Consider the following 21,226-nt stretch of genomic DNA (forward strand, 5'->3'; position numbering starts at 1 on the left):
ATGTTTTAGACAGCCTTTGGGCTTGATTTTATGGTTGATCTTGGAAGAGGCTTAGGTCTGAGAGTTGTGTGACCCATCTAGGTGGACCCCACCTTGAGGAATTGGTGATTTATTTCCCTTTTATTTATCTTTTGGGCTGATTTGGACAACAACATGTTGCTGTCCATATTGCTGGAATTTCTGTTATGTTGATGGAATGTTTGGAATGTAGGCCCTATTTGTAGAACCTTTCTCCCAGATTTCTTGGACATTTCTTAGAGGAGTGGACCCCACCTTGAAGTGTGATGGATCAGACCTCAGATGGTCCATGCAATGGCACTAAAAAAATGAGGCCCATAGGGGGTGGGCGGTCCACCTTACTGGACCATCTAGCCCTATAAATTGAGGGGAAAACACAAATTCCAGCTTGAATTTTTGAGGGGTGGGCCACTTTTGTGGACCCCACCTTGTTGTATTTTATGAGAAAAATATTAAACACTCATCCCTCCCCTCCTAGGCAAAGTTTGGGCCCACTTTTTGGGGTGAACATTATATGGACAACAACTTTTGTGCAGTAGAATTTTAAATTCTTACCTTATTGTCCATGAAATTTCTCCATGATTTGCTTGGGCTTATGGCTCTCCAAATAGCCCATCTTGTGGCCCATCATGTTAGGACCCATCTTAGGGGTCTGGGCCACCACTTTCACCTCAAAAGAATGATGTATGGCTGCTGGAATGGTAGCCCATAGCTAGACATTCCAGCAGGGCTGGCATCTAGCCATGGGCTGACCGTCCACCCTCCTAAGGCCCACTATGATGTATGTTTTATTCATGCCATCCTCCATATTGTGGACCCCATATGTGTGGCCCATCTCCCATGAGAAATGTCCACATGTGGGACCCACTTTAATGTGTTTCAAAGGGAGGGACGTCTCAGCCCCTTGGACTGTCCACCATGGGACGCCCAGCCCATTGGGCAGCTGTTGGACGTCCAGTCCATCAGCATGGCCCACATGCTTTATGTGTTTTATCCACTCCTCTCATCTGGTGGGACCCTCTGTGACATGTGCGGGTCACCAGGGACCAAAATGCTTGTATAAATTAATTATTAATGAATTTCCAGCAAGCCTAGATAGTGGATGGGTTAGAAGGGCTGGAATTTCAACAATAGGCCCAAAATTGTTACCCATAAATGTATGTTTTGGGGCAGCATGAACCACCAGATTTGGGGGATATTTTTATACATATCTTACCCTATTTCTAATCAGATTTGGGCTTAATTAGTGCACACTGAAGGCCCACTTCAATTGGGTTTTTATTGGACCAATATTCATAGTTATTTGTTTGGTTTCCTAGGCCCATTGTCCTGAAACCTTCTTGATAGGCCCCTTGACCTTTGGGCCCATATTTAACATACTATTGTGATGGGTTTTATGGGCTAAAATACTCAAGTAGTTGGGCCCTTGGTTGCCCATTAAATTGACCCCATACTTGGGCTAAGACGTGAGGCCCAACTCACTTGCTTCAAACATAAGAATTGCCCATGTGGTTGGAATAACAGGCTGCCCATTAGGCCCACCACAATGAGTGGGCTCATGATCTTTATGGTTGGGCCTAAAACCTTACTTGAGGGCCCATCATGTTGCCTAAGTGTTAGGCTTAGTCTATAGCCCACTAGGCCTTAAATTACTTAGGCTTAAGGCCTTGCTTTATATGCGTGTAGGTAGTGGGCTATCTTTTGGGACCCAGTTGAGGTTGGATGTCCACCTTGGTGGCCGTAAGGTAGGCCCATAGGGTTCTTATAGGTGGTTAAAGGCCCACCTTGAACCCTTATTATGACTGTTTCTTTCATGAGCTTTTATAACCCTTTTAGCTTGTGGGCTACCCCAAGTATTGGGCCCCCACTACAGGACTTCTCTTTAGAGTACATGTCTATGTATCTAGACCTCGCCCCTCCTTGGGAAGGAGTATGATTCACGTCATCATCACCGAGTAACGTACTTATACCATTATGATCCATATGCATCATCTGTGTGAATGGATTGCATTGTGTGTGGTCATTGGGTTGATATGATAAAGGGATGAAGTTTCTCCCCTTGTGCACATTGAGTGCTTGAAGCTAGTGCATGATCTGTATGCGTGACTTATGTATTGGCATCGTATTTCATGATGATACTGTCCTTGCTTCGTTAGAGCCTTGCCTCCACAAGGACATTCGTGGATGACCGTATGTGTGGACACCGGAAATGTTACTTGAGCATATTAGGTGCATAGGATGCCCATGGGTGAAATTTTCAAAACTTCCATGGTACCAAGGATCTACCCAAATGCCGTGACAGAGTGGAAACTATGTGCGCACGAGGGCTTTATACCTTTAGGCCGCGACTCCCACTATCGTGCAATCGGTTGGGTAGGGGTGTGGCCTTACCCGCCTGGTGCAAGAAGGCATTGCTAGGCTTAGTCTGACCAACTCGTAAATGGGTCCACTGCCGTTAGGCCTTGTTGGTGATTGGCTATCCACAGGCGGGTAGTGAGGTCTCTTACGCTCGTTTGACTGTGTGGGTCTGGAGAGCGGCAGTCATCTAGTAGTGTACTGGACCCTGGTGATTTTCTTATGATGGAAATGTATCGATATGTGGATTAGATATGAGGACTGACACATTTCGCATCACATTCGCATTGGCTGTATAATCTTTTTTATGCATCACCTCGGTATGGCGCCCAGTACTCATTGCAATACATTCATGGCAAGACTCGCTAAGGCTCATAAGGGTTTTAACTTCATTGCCCAACTCAGTTTAGAATGTTCTGATTCAGAAGAGGCTTCAGAATGGGAAGATTCATCCCAAGTAGCCAACATACTCTTCTTTTTTGGGTTTATCCTTTTTAGGACACTTGTTTGCCAAATGCCCATATTCTTGGCAGTTGTAACATTGACTGTCTGTTAACGATTTCCAAGTTTTAGAATTGAATCTTTTCTTATCATTTGCTTTTTGAAAATCAACCCTCTTTTTACTTTTGAAAATTTTATAAAACTTTTTCGCTAGAAGGGCCATATCATCTTCTGAGTTTTCTAAATCAGAATTGCTATTATTTTCTTTAAAAACATTTTTAGAAGATTTAAGGGCAATAGACTTACCTTTAGGAGCTTTAAAATTTAACTCATAGGTTTGTAAAGAGCCAACTAGTTCTTCTACCCTCATATTGTCCGTATCACGAAGTTCCTAGATCGCAGTCACCTTTGAGTTGAACCGTTCAGGTAGTGAGCGTAGTATCTTCGCACACACTTTACTTTCTGGGATTTTATTGCTAAGACCCCATATAGAGTTCACAATGTCATTCAATCTTATGTAGAAGTCCATGAACATTTCATTTTCTTCCATATGTATTTCCTCAAATTTGGTTGTGACGATTTGGACTTTAGATTTTTTGACAATTGATGTTCCCTCATGTGTCATTTCTAAAATATCCCAAGCTTACTTTGCAGTATCACAGGATATAATTCTTTTGAATTAATCCGGTGATAGTGTGCAAGTGATTGCATCTAATGCCTTTGCATTGGCATTACTCTCACTTTTCTAAAGAGTGCTCCAAGAAAAATAAGGTGAGATTTTCATAGATTTAGATCCATCAATACCAGTTACTTCAATGATAGGAGGGGTCCATTCAGTCACTGTGGCTTGCCACACGCTCTTATCTATGGATTTAAGGAAAATCCTCATCCTAGCTTTCCAATAAGCATAATTGGAGCCATCAAATGGTGGAGGCCTAGTGACTGAAAGGCTATCAAAATTTGACATCTTGTAAATAGCTTAGATCAATTAGCTCAGGAAATAAATCCAAAAATATAACAATTAAAACGAGCTATATGGCTTTGATACCGCTTGAAAAGGCCAAGCTATATGTCCTCGAGGGGGGGGGGGGGTGAATAGGACTGCCAAATTAAAACTTTAACAATGAAATTTAAATGAATAAAGGAAATATAGCACTTTAAACAAATCACAATACAGAAATGTAAACCAACTTCAAATTTCTAGTCTTGAGAGGTTGATACAAATGTTGTTCTAAGGACAACCTTACACCATAAAAACCAAGGGTTTATGGTAGGACAGCCTTACTAGAATGGTTTAAGTATCAATATCTCAAACTAAAGAGGAATAAAAGTAAATAGCAAGAATGGAAGTCTAAACTATTTCAACATTCCCACGATGCTTGAAATGAAAATATTACAACATTCACATCCACACATACATCTCACAAACTTAAATGATAAAAGATATAGAAAATAATTCATACATCCACAGAACACAAAGAGTTATAATGGTTCGCCTGTGTGTTCACCAATTATTAAACAATAGCCACACAGCTTACTACTCCACTCCTAATATCCTCACACAGGGGATATTAGCGTTCACTATGAAAATAGGCTTCTCAGGTTCACCTAAAACCCTCACAATTGTGTCTTTCAAATGGGCTTACACAATTGAAAAACCCCACACTCTGAGTTTTCTAGCTCTCCTCAGATCACCAACACAATGAGATTTTTCTAGCTTAATCTCAAAAAAACCAAAAGCATATAAGATTTACACAAATGTAAAATACTTGGATTTCTCCTTTTGTAGTAGCCGAGAAGAACTAAATTAGAGTAGAAGTTCAAATATAGAAGTTCAATGTCTAATACTCACTTAAGAAATGGTTCTAAGTTCTAATTGATTTTAAATTAAATCAAGTTGGGCTAGCTCTATTTAATTTTGATTCCAAGAAGTGGAATATCCCAATTCCTCTTTCAAATCAGATTAGAATGTAGAAACAAAATCAAATATAAAAATCTAACAAAAGAGAATTTTAAATATACAGAATGTATCTTAAAAAGAACACAAACTTATCTCTCAGAATGATGCGTTGATTTTACTTCAATTTCATATAAAACTCTGAAATTTGTGCTCTATTTATAGTTGCAGAAATCGCATCTACGACTGGTCCTGTGGACACTACGACTAGTCATAGGACCAACAACATTTTGAAATTTTGAGCGCGATCGGATAAAACCGTTCCACGACTGGTCGTAGGCCTTGCACAACTAGTCGTGAGTTGCCCACGACTGGTCGTGAGGAACCAGAATTCATTGCTGGAGTTTGAGTCGTAGCTATAGGACTGGTCGTGAACGAGTCGGCACTGTTCACACGACCGGTCGAGCAGACTCCAGGACTGGTCGTAGCTTAACTAAAAAATTTTAAAAATATGCAACAACTTAAGACTGGTTGTGGAATTTCTTAGACTGGTCGAGCCAGTTCTAAGACTAGTCGAACAAAGTCTAGGACTAGTCTTACAACAGACCAAACACTTATAAAAAGATTCAATTGACTTAGGTGTACAAAATGACCTACCCTAAGGTCAATCTAAGGTCATTCATACCTTAAATGTGAAGTATGGACATTGAGTCTTCATTTCTTCAGATGATAATTGATCTTTGAAGATTATGAAACTTGAGATATCTATAGTTGATGTAGCTTGAATATAAGATCTTCTAAAGCTTGGATTTGAATTATACTTCATCTTGTACTTTATTTGTACTTTAGTCTTGAGTTGTACTTGATCTTGAGTTGTACTTGAGTCTTGAACAAGAACTTGTCTTTTGATGTAGCTCTTGAAATACTCTGGACTTTAAAGCTTACAGGAGTGGACAATGTACTTGACCTTGCATGTCTTGAAGTAGAGCTTCATTCTCAACTTGAAGCATTGTGATGCAGTGCCTTGAACATATAAATATTCTCATGCTACACAAGACACAGAAAGTGTTTTTGGCACCACAAAATTTGACAAAACAAAGGAGCAATCAACCATAGCACTTACATGACCTTTACTACATTCGTGGAACACCGAGCATTTGAAAACCTACTATCAGTGAAGACCAAGTAGATTTTAGGTCGAAATCTACATGTCTATTGCTTAGAATCTACAATATTTGACCTACTAGGTCAGAATTTACATTTCTATTGTTCAGAATCTATAATAAAAATTCTAAGTTCGGGAAATTTTAAATTTCTATTCACTACCTATACTATTCGAACTCCATAGTTTATTGAGGACTTCCTTTAGTACAAGGGAAAATAGTCCTCTCACCCATTGTCTGACCCTTAGAGAAGAGGTTGGACCACTAATTGGAAACGCTACTTTGACTACGCGATCTATTATAAGGCTTTCTCTTAGTCCAAGGGAAAATAGTCCTCCTAAGTAAACTACTCAGCCGTTATTGAAGTGGTCATTGCAGCTAATTTATCTGTTTTATAAGGGCATAATTCCCTTAATAAAGGGAAGAGCTCAAGAGCTCACCTCTAATACTCCTACCTGACTAATATGTTCAGCCTACTAATATGACTGACATGCGGCTAACAGACCTGCTAAAATCTACTTATAATTCTATGCACAAAAATTACTGCAAAAATTATCTTTTCATTGATTAAAAAAAAAGATATTACATAAGTATGGGAGGAGAGACAAAGAGAGGCTAGTCCCCTAGAGGGGCCTGCACAACTTTCGTTGAGGTTGGCTGCTCAGCTTCAACTAGGATTTGGCCTTTGGCTCTAAGTGATGTCCGATCCTTAGCAAGAGTGTCCTCAAGAACACTTAGGTCGAGCTCAGGGTATTTTTCCTTGATATCTTCAAGGCATTTCTCATACCTAAAATTGTACATCATCTCATTCTCTTCGGCTCGTTCCTTGGAGACCTTGTATTCCTCCACCACACTGCCCAAGCCGCCGGAATGGATGCCTCGACTTCTGTCAGTTTCACTGACAAACTGACCTTCATCTTAGCCAAATAGCCTTCCACTTGGAAACCTTCACCCAAGCCTCCTTCAGAAGCGACCGCGCTACCTCTAGGTCGACCTTCATCTGGTCCTTTTCCTTCTGAGCCTTGAGAGCCCTCAACTCCTCTACCTGGATCTTCAGAGCTGCAAACTCCTCCCTATATTTCTTTAAGGTAGATCGAAGCTACTCAGCCTCGACAACTTTACTTACAAGGCTTGCCTTTGCCTCCTCGCACTCCTCACAATGGGCATATAAGACAACAAGGCCGAACTAAAAAGAAATTCACGTCAGATAAAATCCAAGCACAAAAGAAACTACAAGAAGAGGATAAAGTTCTACCTTATAGAAAAATGCAACCACCTGGCCCATTACGATGACCGGGTGAGCGTCCATCACCTCAGCGATCTCGACGTTAGGAACATGCTGAGTTATCCACAGAAGGAGACCTTCCATGTAAGAAGATTCAGATGAAGAGCCTCCTTGGACTCCACCCCTGGATGACCAGATGAGGTGCTCATTTGGACCTACATTGCGGGGGCTGAGCCCCGAAGGTCAGTTGTGCCTGGACCTTAGAGGGTTGCAGGATAATAATAGAAGCGGTTTCTCTTACTGAGACAACCTCCTGTTGACCTATATTGACCACTTATGGGGCCGATGGCAAGTTTGAGGTGATGGTGCTAGGAGCAACAGAAGTGCTTCTTTTGCTGGCAGTCAAGCTGGACCGTCCTGTCACAAGCTGGTCTGAGCCTGATCTCGACTTTGTTTCAACTACACCAGAAGAGCTCATCCCCTTCATCCTAGCGAGAGGGACAATCACCTACTTCTTTGAAGGCTTCTTCTAGGACAACTTAGCACAGAAGGGACACAAACTCGCATGACAGAAGAGGTTGATTGACCATCTCTGCATAATAAAAGCAACTGGTCAGTAACAAAAGAAATGACATAACTTACAAACTCTCAAAGAAATTGCTTAAATATACCTGGTATATATGGGGCAAGACCTGACCGACGAAGGAGCTTAGGATTGGTTAACCGCTTCCAAGATCTCGTTGAAGCCTCCACCTGTCTTGCGTAAGCAATTCGATTGTGCTTCAAGTCGGTCACTAAGGTAGGATGCTTGGGCAGAACTATCAAAGACCACTACAGTTAAAAGAAAAATAACACAAATGTAAATTGAAAAGACAACATTTTGGATGTACCTGACCAGGTTGGGCAAAGTGGGTTGAAACCCGTGGTCATAGCCCGACAATCACCAGAGCCTCCCAATCCCCTGACGCCCAAAACCATTTGTTCTTCCAATTTTTATTGGAAGTTGGGGTGTCTGTGATGATGGCCTTATTCTTGTTCTGACAGGACGACAAATAGTACCAACCATGATGGAAAGGGTAGATCTTCACCTGGTACATGTGGAGGAATTCATTCACAGTCAGATCGGGTTGTCCAAGCTAGAACCATGGAATGAAAGCCCACACAAGGGCCCTCCAGACATTTGGAATTATCTAACCTAGGGCCAACCTTAGGCACGATATAACCTCCCTAATGATACGGTGGAATGGAAGCCTCAGGTCGCACTGTAGGGCGACCAAATATACCATCACTTCACCCTCCCTGGGATTACTTGGAATTTCGCTAAGTGTAAGAGCTCGGAGCACCACCAAGTCCGGAATGTGGTACTCTAACCTGATCTGCACTAGGCTGGATTCCTTCAGACTTCACCCAACTGGGCTGGACTTCTCAGACTCCGTGGAAGATCGAGTTGCCTCTTCCCTTGCCGGAGCCGACTCCGCCTCGACACCCGTAGGCTAGTCGACAGAGGAATGACCTGCAGTCCTCACCGTCAGAATGGGCACAATCTCCCTGCCGCTCATCATCATGATCGGAGATGGTGGATCGCATAAAGCTTCTTCTGGCCAGTCGCAATCTAGCTCAGAATCGCCCTAGAACGTCGCAAGTGTTAGTGCACTGACCATGCACACATGTTTGTCAATCATGTGACTAGTTTTGTCAAGCAGTTAGATGGGTCCTTAGAAAATGAAGACGGATGATGCAACTGGAGCAGAAGCCCAAGCTACAAGATCAAAGTACAAAGAAGCTTCTACAATCTTAACTATATAGATGATCCTAACCCAAAGAGGAAAATCCACTTAGATCATCTATTCAAGCCATTTTAAGTCTATATTTTTCATCATTCTAATATTGACTTTAGTAAGTTCAAAATTGTTGAATGAGTTGCTGGACAAAAGTTCAAATAGGAAAGTCTGTTCTAATTCAGTTGGATCGGTACCACTGAAGTTCCATTCGAAACCACCAAAGTGTCATTCAGTACCACTGAAAGTGCCCAAAACAGTCCAGCAGGTTTCGAAGTTAATTCGGTACCACCGACTCCTACCGATGTACAATGTTCAGTGCTACCGAAAGTAACAAAATTCATCCAGCAAATTCAGGATCTAATTCGGTACCACTAATTGATATTTTGGTACCACTGAGTGATATTTCGGTACCACCGACTGAATTTTGGTGCCACCGAATGTTCGATCAGTAGAACAAAAAACTAGTTTTTATAGATCCATTTGGACTTTTTCTTTATAAATATAGGACCTAGAACTTTATGAAAAATATGGATTAAGGCATTTCAGAGCTATAGTGTAACATAAGCTTACCCTAGCCTTCTTAGACTCTATTCATATGAGATTCTTGTTCTTTTCATGTGATTCATCATCTCAATGAGCATTCAAAGCTCTTATTAATGAAGAGCATGATCTCAAGCCTTTACTAGAGTATTGAGACCAAACATATAGGTATATCCATAGCCTCAATCATACTTTAGTGCATCCATCAGTTGAATCTCTTAGAAAATCCACTTATACCCTTTAATAGGAGATTCAACCCACTCCCATTACCTTGGTTACCTTTATAGAAACATCATATGCAAGGTACTTGATCGTGAAGTTGATACAATAGGAAAATCACAGCATTGCGATTGGGAGAGCATCAGGAAGCTTATTCAAGCACGGAAGAGCGAAAATTAAGCAACCCAACCCAAGCTACAAAAGAGGACTCAATCCGATAAGTAAGTGTCATTGTTAAGAGTCCACAAGTTAGTCTCTATCCTCGTGTAGGATTGAGGCTAAGAGTTTGTTATCCTCAAACTCGATTAGGTTCCTAGTGTTGGACCTTAGTCGGTGGGCCTAAACGTAGGTGCCTGGTATGGGCCCTTCGCCAGTGAGCCTAAACGTAGGTGCCTAGTGTGGGACCTTAGCCGTGGGGCCTAAACATAGGTTCTTAGTGTAGGACCTTTGCTCGTGTGTAAAAAATAAATTGGAGAGTCCTTTGTGTAGGGTTGTAAATATTTTTGGTGAACCTAATTTAAAACTATTGATAATGAAATCCGACATACTCTAGGAGAGAGTGCAGTTGTCGGGAGTAGAGTAGGCAAGTAGCCGAACCACTATACATGCTTGTGTTTGGAATTGTTATTTGTGCATTTATTTAAATTACGTGTATGATTTAAATGCTTAATACATGATTAAATGAATTCCTAAGTTTGATAGGTAATATTTTCCATGCACACATGTTCACTGTGTCATAGGCTAGTCACTTAATTTGCATATCTTAAGTAGCCTATGTGATTGGAACCTCTATTGTCTTGGAAGCTTTTAGAGTTATATTGCCTTACTTGGTTTAAACTGAAGGATTGTTAAGTTAGGAAATTAGAAGTTTTAAATAAGCATAATCTGCAAAAAGTCCTATTCAGCCCCCCCCCCCCCAAGGATGCTTGGACTATTTCATACTTCTACTACAGCGGTCTAAACCACAATTTTAGCAGGTTGATCCCAATTGTTCGATGAATCATGCATTTTTGGCAAGAGACAATGGGAGAAATAAAAAAAATGGAAGAAGGAAGAATATCGTAAAAGGAAAAGCTTGCCGGAGAGAAGGGATTCCGACTTACCTGAAATCACACAGTCCGGTAAGTAGAAGAAGTAGAGAGGTAGCAAGAGAAAATGCCTCTACACTATTAGGGAATCCCCCTTTTATAGGGGACTCACCACACAGTAGTGATTGCTTGAATTCAATGTGGCAGCCAAAATGGCTCCTCAACATCCTCGTGTGGCCACGTGGAGCCCTCTCACTCGATGGGTGGCTCGATTTCTCAGGAGACACCCTGCGTCTGCGCACCATAGGTCATAAAGTATGGCAAATTAATCCCTTTATCTCATAGCCCAGGCCTCACATCGTATGGGTTAGGACCTCGGCCGAACGCCCTTCATGGGCCCCAAATCACATGGGCTGCCCACCCCGAGTGTGTCCCTGCATCCCACGGGCTACCCCACTTGAGCCTGGTGTGAAATGTGCATTAATCACCACCAGTGAGGAGTCTTGAACATGAGACCTCCTCCGTGGGCCGCACCCAACCTGAGTGTGACCCTGCATCCCACAAGCGAGCCCGCTGTGAGAGGGAAACAAGTGCCTTTGCAGCGCACGCTACCTCGAGCGCGCCTATTATCATTGTGAATCCTCTTCGATCCCCACGCCTGCCTTATTCCGCATTAATGAGAAGCAGGCTCGACGCCCCATACGCAAGATAGTCCGACCTCGCTAAATCAACTTACTTCCAATCCTGTTACACAAGCTCGAAAGTAGGGGGCTATTATTATGGGTAAAAATGGACTAACTAAGGGGAAGAGGTCATCTTGGTCATTTGTGCTCGTAGCGTGCTCAACTAGTGTCAAGCATGACCAAGGAACTCCTTAATGGCCAGAAAGCAGTAATCCACTGCTAGGAAACATGCCTATTCCTTGAGCTCGACCATTAAAAGATGAAGTATCTCTGCTTCCATCAAACACCAAGCTCTTCCACGGTCCCATACATTCCGAGTTGTCGCTCGGATCATTTCTTGAGCTCGACCATCAAAAGATGAAGTAATCCTTACACACACCACCCTCACCTCCCTCTCTAGGATTTCCATGGGAGGACCCATTCACATTCAGCTTGACCTAGCCTGGATATGGTTTAACCCACTTTATAATCTCCATAGTTGACCAACTCCTACTCATTTAGGGAATGCTCTCATCATCCAACAAATGTTAGACTACCTCTATTATGGGTAAATATGCACTGGCTAAGGGGAAGAGGTTAGCTCAGAGATATGTGCTCGTCGCGTGGTTAGCTAGTGCTAAGCATGACTAAGGAGCTCTTTAATGGCTAGAAAGCAATAATCCACTGATGGGAAACATGCCTATTCCTCAAGCTCGACCATCAGAAGATGAAGTATCTCCACTTCCATCAGACACCAAGCTCTTCCACTATCTCATACATTTCTGAGCTATCACTAGGATCACTTCTTGGTAAGAGAACCCCAAGTATAACTCAGTACGGAGCAAGACTCGGAGCTGTTCCACTCGGAGAAGCCCTACACTGTACAATAAGATGAAGAGAATGGTCATCCCTGATTTCATCTGCATTCTACTAAGGATGGGAGCTCGGTCTCAGTGCCCCATTACGGTGTCCAAGGGCAGGTCGGCAGGTCCGTGATCCGCTCGATGACGAGGTAACACTCGACCACGACTCACTAGAGAATCCAAGTCGGTAAACTACTCCTTCGGATGACTATGTAGGCCACCTAGGATGCTCGACCTTAGCCTCTTACTACATGTTTCTTCTGATACCGACCTCTCAAGATCTTATCGAAAAGATCTACCAAGAATCTTTTTCGAAGATCTCAGAAGATAATCCCGAGAACTTTCCCAAAGATCTTGGAAGATGGCCACGACACACTCGAGATACGATTCCCTCTACAATACGCACCTATTAAGTAGGGAGATTGTCATCTATGCCACGATACATCTCGGCTATAAATAAGAGCACCTTCATTGGTGAAAGGTACGCACAAATCTCACTCAAAAACCCTACTTTCTACTAGACCTAGCTTGCCTATCTGACTTTGACATTGGAGGGTCCCTTGCAGTAGTTAGCGTCTCCATCTCTATCTTCTCTTGCAGGTATCAAGTGGTCTAAGGATGACGTTTATATCTACATCAACAACATCTGTGAGCCATGTAGCCATTTTAGAAATCATCTCATCCGCCAAAACCAATCTGCCTTCATATTTTTGGGCATCCAACCCTAACCATATTTCCCAAAGTACAAGGCATAGTACGGTACCCCTAAGGATGAAAAACTTTAACAAAAGCTTATCCCTACGAAACCATTAGCCAATTTGTTAACAATAAAGGCCTTTGGATTTGGTACCTTACAAATGGTTCAAGTAGTTGAAAGCAGCATAGCAGTGACACTATAGCTTAATGGTCCATTTTACCAATTAATCATAGGAAGGAGAATAAAATTTTTATTTAAAAGAAATTTGTATGTGTGTGACCCTTCAGCCGAGGGTATTTATGCCCTTTCACTTCTTTAATGGCACTAGTCCATGCCTACACAACACATAGTGCTAAGGAGTCTGATCAACAAAGGCTATGTGGGGCCCTATCGTAATGGTTGTTGCATCCATTTTTTAACATCTGTTGCACCACCTTATGTTAAGACGTGAGGCCAAAAATAACACAAATCTAAAACTCTCGTGTGCAACAACACTATAAAGTGGAGATGAGCCATCCAACATTGAAACCATTATGATAGCCCATCTCTCCTTTGTTCTCTTTTACCACCAATAAGTATAATTAAATAATAACCTTGACTGGACCCCTTTTATGAAATCATTGGTCAAACCCTTGGGCTTAACCATGTGATGTCAGCATGCTCTATGCTATTCATCTAACAAGTCCATTGTAGTAGGGCCATGGCCCAAACTCGCTCTAACTGGACACATCCTAGAATCAAATGATGGTTCACAAATGGAAGGCTCGAAAAATAGAACAATAACTCACATCCAACTGGCAAAAAGTTCTTTATTTAAATAATTAGTATAGCTTGAGTGGAATTTATTTTCATACCAATGGTCAATCAAAAATAAGGCCTAGATAAACAACCAGAAATTACAAAATAACATATGAATGGTCCCTATTAACGGATGTTGAGGTGAACCATGCACACCTTATCTCTTCTATTTACATTCTCTTCTTAGTCTTTCTCTTATATCTTGTGGTGAAAATTCTTATGTTCTTTTTTTTTTATGTGCTCAGCCTTTATAATAGCCCATACATGTGAAGGTAAATGAGGTTTACATGATCATCACCTCTCACATGATAATTTGAACCCTGTGGGCTTGTTAACCTTGTCGGATGCCATGTTCATGATCATCATCCCCCGCGATAGGTTGGAAAGTGTGGACATGTGGGCTAGTTGCTCTCTCCCCTACATGCTATGAGTCATTAATTTTATAGCATTTAACAATAAGATATGTGAGTTTAGTGTACTTTCCTTCATTAATATAGTGTTAATGAGTTCATTTATCACCTTGGCAGATAGTACCCAATTCAAATTAGTAGAATGGGTATTGTTCATCCAAGTTCTACCTTTTCATTATCTTATTTCCTTTATATCCTTAAATTTCATTTAAATTTTATGTTTATTAACAAGATCACCAAATTTCATTATTTCTATGTGACTTTTTATCATTCACATTATGTTTTCCATGATCTAAAGACAAATAAAATTTATTTAAAAAAAAAAAAAAAGATTAGTGGAGAATATAAACATGATGGATTGTATTATCTTAATCGTAAAGTTATGAGCATAACAACACAAAAGAATCATTATCACTGCTATCTTAGTTATTCATCTTTAAATATTCTCAAAGGTGTCATTCGTTCTTGTCATTTGTGTTAGTTCCGGAGTGTAAAGTGTGTAAGTTGAGGAAACATCATCATGTTATTTTTCTGTCATGTGTGAAGAAGCATAATTCATTTCCTTTTTTTCTTTAGTCCATTTAGATGTTTGGAGAGTAGTTAAAATTTTTAGTAGGTTAGGGTGTAAGTATTTTGTTAGGTTTTTTTTTAATGGATTTCATGAATGAAATGATTTTATTTAAAAAATGATAAATCTAAATTATATATATTTTTAAGACTTTTCGCATAAAATTAGAACCCATTTAACTTAGAAAGTGTTTATAATTCATTTGGATAATGTAAAGAAATATATGCCATGATCATTTAGTCTATATCTTTTTGAAATAATATATTGCATCAAACAACATGTGCCCACACCCACATGTAAAACGTGTTATAGAACGAAAAAAAGTTACCTCCTTGAGGTGACTTATACCTTATTAATTCACATAAATGATTCTAAAAGTTTTTGGAATGCTGCAATACTCACTGTGTCTTTTTTAATAAATCAAATACCCTTGACTATTCTAATGGGTAAATCACCTAATAAAATTTTACTTCCAGATACTGCATTATTTTCTTTACTTCCCAAAGTTTTTAAATGAGTAAGTTTTGTTCATCAACTAGAGTATGACCATAATAAATTAGATCATATAGCCATTAAGCATATTTTCCTTGGATACTTCGAACACAAAGAGGTTACCATTGTTACAGTCCTTTACTTTGTGAATAATATGAGTATGCGTATATTATATTTTTTAGGCCAGTTTATTTTTCTTAAAAAGGATAACAAATCTTCTAATGTGGAATTTGTGCCTATACCTGTTGTTGTTGAAAAAGACATAATCCAATCTTTTACCTCTACTGACTCCTTTATTCCCATTGTGCCTCAATTGAAAGTCTACTCACAATGAAAATTGACAGATAATGCAGTCAATCATGATGTGTTACTCACAATATCTTCTTTCAAGCCTAATGATTTAGTGACTTCTTTAGCTTGGCTTGATATTCATATGCCTTAAGAAAATATAAGCATGCATCTATTGATCATCCTATCTCCAAATATTTTTCATTTCAATGGTTGTTTCATACTTTTCTTAAATTTATCATATCTTGTCTTCTCATTCTTTTTTTTAAGTAATACATGGAAGCATTGTTAAATAAGGGATGGAAGTCGGTAATGGAAGAGGATTTTTTTTTAATGATAATAGGGTTTCCCCGCCCCTTTAAGGTGAGATTATTCCATACGGATGCACATAATCACCCGTAAGCCACGTGTATTGGGTAATCCAAGGGGAGGGGAATCGAACTCATGTCTATGTAGAGCAAACCCACAAATGAAGCCATTCACCCAAACCATGACAGGTTTAATGAAATGACCGCTCTTTATCATATAATAACACTTAAGAGTGCACTAGCTACCTACTGCTAAATATATTGTTGATGTTAGGTAGGTGTACACCATTAATTTTTGCCCTGATGGTATGATTTAATGTTTAAATGTTCACTCAATTGCTAAGAAATATACTCAGACCCTTGGTGTTGATTGTATTAAAACATTTTCTCATGCTAATAAGTTAAATTCCATTCATGTTATTCTATCTGTGACCATTAATCATAGTTGGTCCCTCTTTTAACTATGTATAAAAGAATACCTTTCTTTATGGTAATTTCTTAAAGGATGTTTATATAGAGGAACCACCTGAATTTATTGTTCAAGGAAATTCTGATAAGGTGTGTAAACTAAGCAAGATGATTTATGGGCAAAAGCAGTTACCACATGAATGATTTGATAAATTTAGTAAAGTTGTGTTGAACTATGGCTTTGTTCCAAGCCATGTTAATTATTCTAACTCTATAAAGAAATATGCATAAAGTCTTATTGTGTTACTAGTATATGTTAATGATATTATTATTACTAGAAGTGATAACGGGGAATTGAGGAGCTTAAGAAGTGTTTTTAGAGGCATTTTTTCTTAAAAAATATTGGTCATCTTCAATACTTTTGTGATATAGAAACTACTAGATTAATGAAAGTAATTAATCTATTTCAACATAAATATGTTCTGAATTTACTCACGAAGATGGGCCTTTTGTACTAAGATGGTTGATATCCCGATGGATTAGAATAAAAAACTTAATGATGATCAATGAGATATATTTGAAGACCCGTGGAAGTATAATATATTAGATGGGAAATGGATTTTGTGGTATCTTAAACAAGCAGCGGATCATGGCATATTGTACAAACAGAACAATCATCTTCATATGATATACTCTATATAGATTGTGGCAGGTTCTTTAGTAGATAAGAAATCTACTACTAAATGTTATATATTTATGGGAGGAAATCTAGCCACATGAAATATTAGCAAATAAAGTGTTATGGCCCGAACAAGCACTGAAGCAACATATAGAGAAATGAATCATATTATTTGTGAGTTAATGTGGATCGAGAAATTATTTTAGAAAATGAAATTTTCAGTGAATCTAACTATGCATTTATTTTATGATCATCAAGTAATATCCCATATTGCCAACAATCAAGTATCTTATGAGAGAAATAAACATATTTAAGTCGACTATCACTTATAAAGGTCGCAAGTGGTGAAATCTTTATACTATATTGTTGGTCACAAGATCAACTTGTTGATGTGTTCACCATGTAACGGGCTGAATTTCAAATTAATAACCCGTAGGTATGGCCCACCTCAAATCATGTCCACCTTACACTCTAAGACGGGTCATATTAAGTACAGACAAAATAAATGGATGGAGTAGATTTCTCATAATGCCCCTGTGGGCCCCACACCCAAGTGCGTGTGCATAAGGGGCATGTACACATTAGTCCACCAAACTAGCAAACACGGTCAAACTATGTTTAACTTACGAAATCTTGAGAAAATAAGAAATCCGCTCGTTGTACACAATGCTAACAGACAACTTCCATTTAGGAGCTGCTATGGGCCACTATCGTGATCATTTAGTATGATCTGAACCGTTCATTGTGGCCATAGGGCCAAACTGACCGAACCCTAGCTTTCTCCATGTGCTCCCAAATAGTTAAATGTACATGATATTGAACACAAGAAACCAGGCTATAAGTGGATGGTTTGTGATCGAGCTAAACTAAGCCACACTTCAGTCCATTTAAAAGATCCAAACCATCCATTGAGCCTAGCTCATGATGACGACCAAGACTCACTACAAGAAATCACACTTTTAGCGACGAAAATTTTTGTCGCTAAAAAGCCATTTTTTCGTAGCTAAATAGTTTTAGCGACGAAATTTTTTGTCGCTAAATTCGTCGCTAATACACCGCCACAAAAGAGTTTCAGCGACGAAAAAATTGAATCGTTGCTAAATAGATGGCTTTTAACGACGAAACTTTGCGTCGCTAAAAAACCGTACAGGACTTTTAGCAGCAAAAATTTTTGCAGCAAAAAATAATCGTTCCACTTGTAGCAACGAAAATTTTCGTTGCTAAAAAATCTGTAGAAGACTTTTAGCAGCGAACATTTTCGCTGCTAAAAATAATCGTTCCACTTGTAGCAATGAAAATTTTCGATGCTAAAAAATCTGTAGAAGACTTTTAGCAGCGAACATTTTCACTGTTAAAAATATTCATTCAACTTTTCACCACGACACATTTCGTCCCTAAAAAAATACTGCAAGACTATTAGCAGTGAAAATTTCGCTGCTAAAAATATTCATTCAACTTTTGACCACGACATGTTTCTTCGCTAAAAAAATACTGCAAGACTATTAGCAGCGAAAAATATTCATTTAACTTTTTGCCACGACACGTTTCGTCGCTAAAAAATATTGCAAGACTATTAGCAGCGAAACTTTTCGCTGCTAAAAATATATTTTCTAGTTTTAGCATGAACAATTTCGCAACGAAATATACTTTGCAAGACTTTTAGCAGCGAAAGATTTCGCTGCCAAAAATATATTTTCTGCTTTTAACGATGAAAATTTCGTCGCTATAAATATTTAGAAAACTATTAGCAATGAAAATTGTCGTAGCTAGAAATAGCTACAAAACTTTTAGCGGCGAAAACTTTCGTCGCAATATATATTTTGTAAAAACCTTTAGTGGTGAAAATTTTTATCACTAAAAGTCTTTTTAAAAAAAATTATCCAATACAAAATTTCGTACAAAATACCTGATAGACACCCATTGCATGAATTTCATCATATTCATCCTGATATACCTGTTCTATCATCATATTCATATTCACATCCTGATATACACCTGTTATGTATCAAATTTTTCCTGATGTACTCCTGTTATATCATAATACACCTGTCAAATTTCATCATATTCACATTCAGATCCATCTAACCCAAACTAGTAAATCCATCCAAACATAAGCTACATACATCCAAACACAAACAATCTTATACGCATCACATTCATTCACGCATAAATACATATAAGTTTAACATCATAAACAAAAAAGAAAAAATCATAAAGATGAAGGCGAAGGTGGTGGGGCATCGGTGGGTAAGTATGTAACGAAAGCTTGAAACATCTCCGTCATGCGTCGCTCATGCTCCACCCGCATTTCCTCCATCTTCCTCTCTTGCTCCTCCCTCTGCCTCGCCAGCTAATCCTCCATCTTCCTCTCCTACTCCTCCCTCTGCCTCGCCAGCTCCTCTATCATCTTCTTCTCCTTCTCCTCCCTTTACCTGTCCAGCTAATCTCTGATGTCATCGATGACAACCTGTAGTTGCTGAACCTCTCTCTCTCTGTGGTATCAGCTCGGCGTGCGAAGCTATCACCAATGACGACGGATCGGCTGGAGGCAGCTCTAGCGAGTGTCATGAGCTTGGCACCATGGCCAAGCCCACGCACATATCCAGAAGGGGTGCCAAGCACCTGATTCAGGATCTCTGGCTCACTTCGTTAAGTACCATCGGGAGTGGGCTGACTACGTAAGGTGTTTATCTCCTCCTGTAATGAAAACATATAAATTTTTATAATAAATAACATTATTATAATTTAATGCAATTAAATTTTACAATGTAAGGATTTTTACCTAAATCTCGCTGGCTCTAGGATGTATCCAAGATCCACTCGCCTGTCAACAGTGAGTCCCTTTGTAGAAGTCTACTGGTCCGGGCTCCTGGCCAGTGACGGAATCTTGCTGCGCAATCGAAAGGAAAATAGAGTTAATATAAATGCATGGAAAGAATATATAAATTACCAATAATTTCTTACCATGTCGTGATGAAGTCGTACAAATGACTTTGAACCAGCTACGTGGTTCACTTCTAACTTTCTCTTGTTGTCGGAATTTATTTTGCTCCTCTTCTAAACACATTATACATAATGCATTGTTATTAATTATGAATTTAATTATTACGTTAAGATATCGTAAATATGTAAATATTACCTGAAAAGAATCAGACGAAAATCTGTCATAGAGTATCCGCCAGTCCTCATGGTTCACGTGAGGCGGTGCAGACTGTGCGGGCTCCCCGTGGCTCGCGGACCGCTTGTACTGCTGGTATAACTTACCGTGGTAAGCCTTGAATCGCTCCTTCATCATGTCGTTAACGGCATAGGAGATGTGCGGAACACTCAAATCCAAGTGAAATTTATCTTGCAGTTTCATAAATAATATATTAAGGCAATAAACTAATTAAGAAAATAACTTAGTCGTAAATGAACTTTTATAAAATAAATTAGAATTCATAAGTATAGGTTTAGGTTTAGGTTAAGGTTAAGGTTAAGGTTAAAGTTAAGGTTTAGGTTTAGGTTTAGGTTAAGGTTAAGGTTTAGGTTCAGGTTTCCGATAAGGTTTAGGTTAAGGTTATGGTTTAGGTTTAGGTTATAGGTTATAGCTATAGGGAATTAAGAATAGGTTAAGGTTTTAGGTTTATGAAATCGAGTTCGGGTTCGGGTTTAGGTTTGGGTTTTCAAGTTTAGGTTTAGGTTTAGGTTAGGGAGTTGAGATTAGGATTTGGTGTAGGTTTAGGTTTAAGGATTTGAGAATAGGTTAAGGTTTAGGTTTAGGAAATCAGGATCAGGTTCGGGATCAGGTTTAGGCTTGGGTTTTTAAGTTTAGGTTTAGGTTTAGGTTTAGGTTTAGGTTAGAGAGTTGAGATTAGGTGTAGGTTTTGGTTTAGGGATTTGAGAATAAATTCAGGTTTTACGTTTAGGTTTAGGTTATAGGTTATAAGTGTAGGTTATAGGTTTAGATTTAAGTTAGGTTATAGGTTACGGTTTAGGGAATTGAGAATAGGTTAAGGTTTAGGTTTAGGAAATTGGGTACCGGTTCGGGATCGCATTTAGGTTTGGGTTTTCAAGTTTAGGTTTAGGTTTAAGCTACGGAGTTGAGCTTAGGATTTGGTGAAGGTTTAGGTTTAGGGATTTGAGAATAGGTTAAGGTTTCAGTTTAGGAAATCGGGTTCGGGTTCGGGATCGGGTTTAGGCTTGGGTTTTCAAGTTTAGGTTTAGGTTTAGGTTTAGGTTAGGGAGTTGAGATTAGGGTTAGGTGTAGGTTTAGGTTTAGGGATTTGAGAATAGGTTCAGGTTTAGGTTTAGAAGATCGGGGTCAGATTCGGGATCGGGTTTAGGCTTGGGTTTTCACGTTTAGGTTTAGATTAAGTAGTTGAGATTAGGACTAGGTGTAAGTTT

The 21,226-nt window shown here is 39.4% G+C and overlaps 1 protein-coding gene and 1 long non-coding RNA gene across 2 annotated transcripts; one reads left to right on the forward strand and one right to left on the reverse strand.

The window, feature by feature from the left end:
* Positions 1-19,375: 19,375 nt before the first annotated feature.
* On the reverse strand, positions 19,376-20,351 carry LOC131251284 (uncharacterized). Its single transcript, XM_058251913.1, has 3 exons — positions 19,980-20,351; positions 19,805-19,897; positions 19,376-19,730 (listed from the first exon to the last, which is right to left on the reverse strand). Exons 1-3 carry the CDS (start codon positions 20,199-20,201, stop codon positions 19,668-19,670), a joined length of 378 nt encoding a protein of 125 aa, XP_058107896.1. The 5' UTR covers positions 20,202-20,351; the 3' UTR covers positions 19,376-19,667.
* On the forward strand, positions 20,045-21,103 carry LOC131251285 (uncharacterized). Its single transcript, XR_009173714.1, has 4 exons — positions 20,045-20,093; positions 20,152-20,296; positions 20,328-20,648; positions 21,041-21,103. It is a non-coding gene; the product is annotated as an uncharacterized LOC131251285 (long non-coding RNA).
* Positions 21,104-21,226: the final 123 nt, after the last annotated feature.

The sequence above is a fragment of the Magnolia sinica genome, chromosome 7 (genome assembly GCF_029962835.1).
Source record: "Magnolia sinica isolate HGM2019 chromosome 7, MsV1, whole genome shotgun sequence".
Taxonomy (NCBI): Eukaryota; Viridiplantae; Streptophyta; class Magnoliopsida; order Magnoliales; family Magnoliaceae; genus Magnolia; species Magnolia sinica.

What these genes read in the sequence shown, in the direction of transcription:
- LOC131251284 (XM_058251913.1), bottom strand. Translation starts at nt 20,201, where the DNA reads ATGAAACTGCAAGATAAATTTCACTTGGATTTGAGTGTTCCGCACATC. An exon ending in TTTCGTCTGATTCTTTTCAG is followed by an intron (nt 19,898 to 19,979) that starts GTAATATTTACA and finishes TAATGTGTTTAG; the next exon opens with AAGAGGAGCAAAATAAATTC. An exon ending in TACGACTTCATCACGACATG is followed by an intron (nt 19,731 to 19,804) that starts GTAAGAAATTAT and finishes TCGATTGCGCAG; the next exon opens with CAAGATTCCGTCACTGGCCA.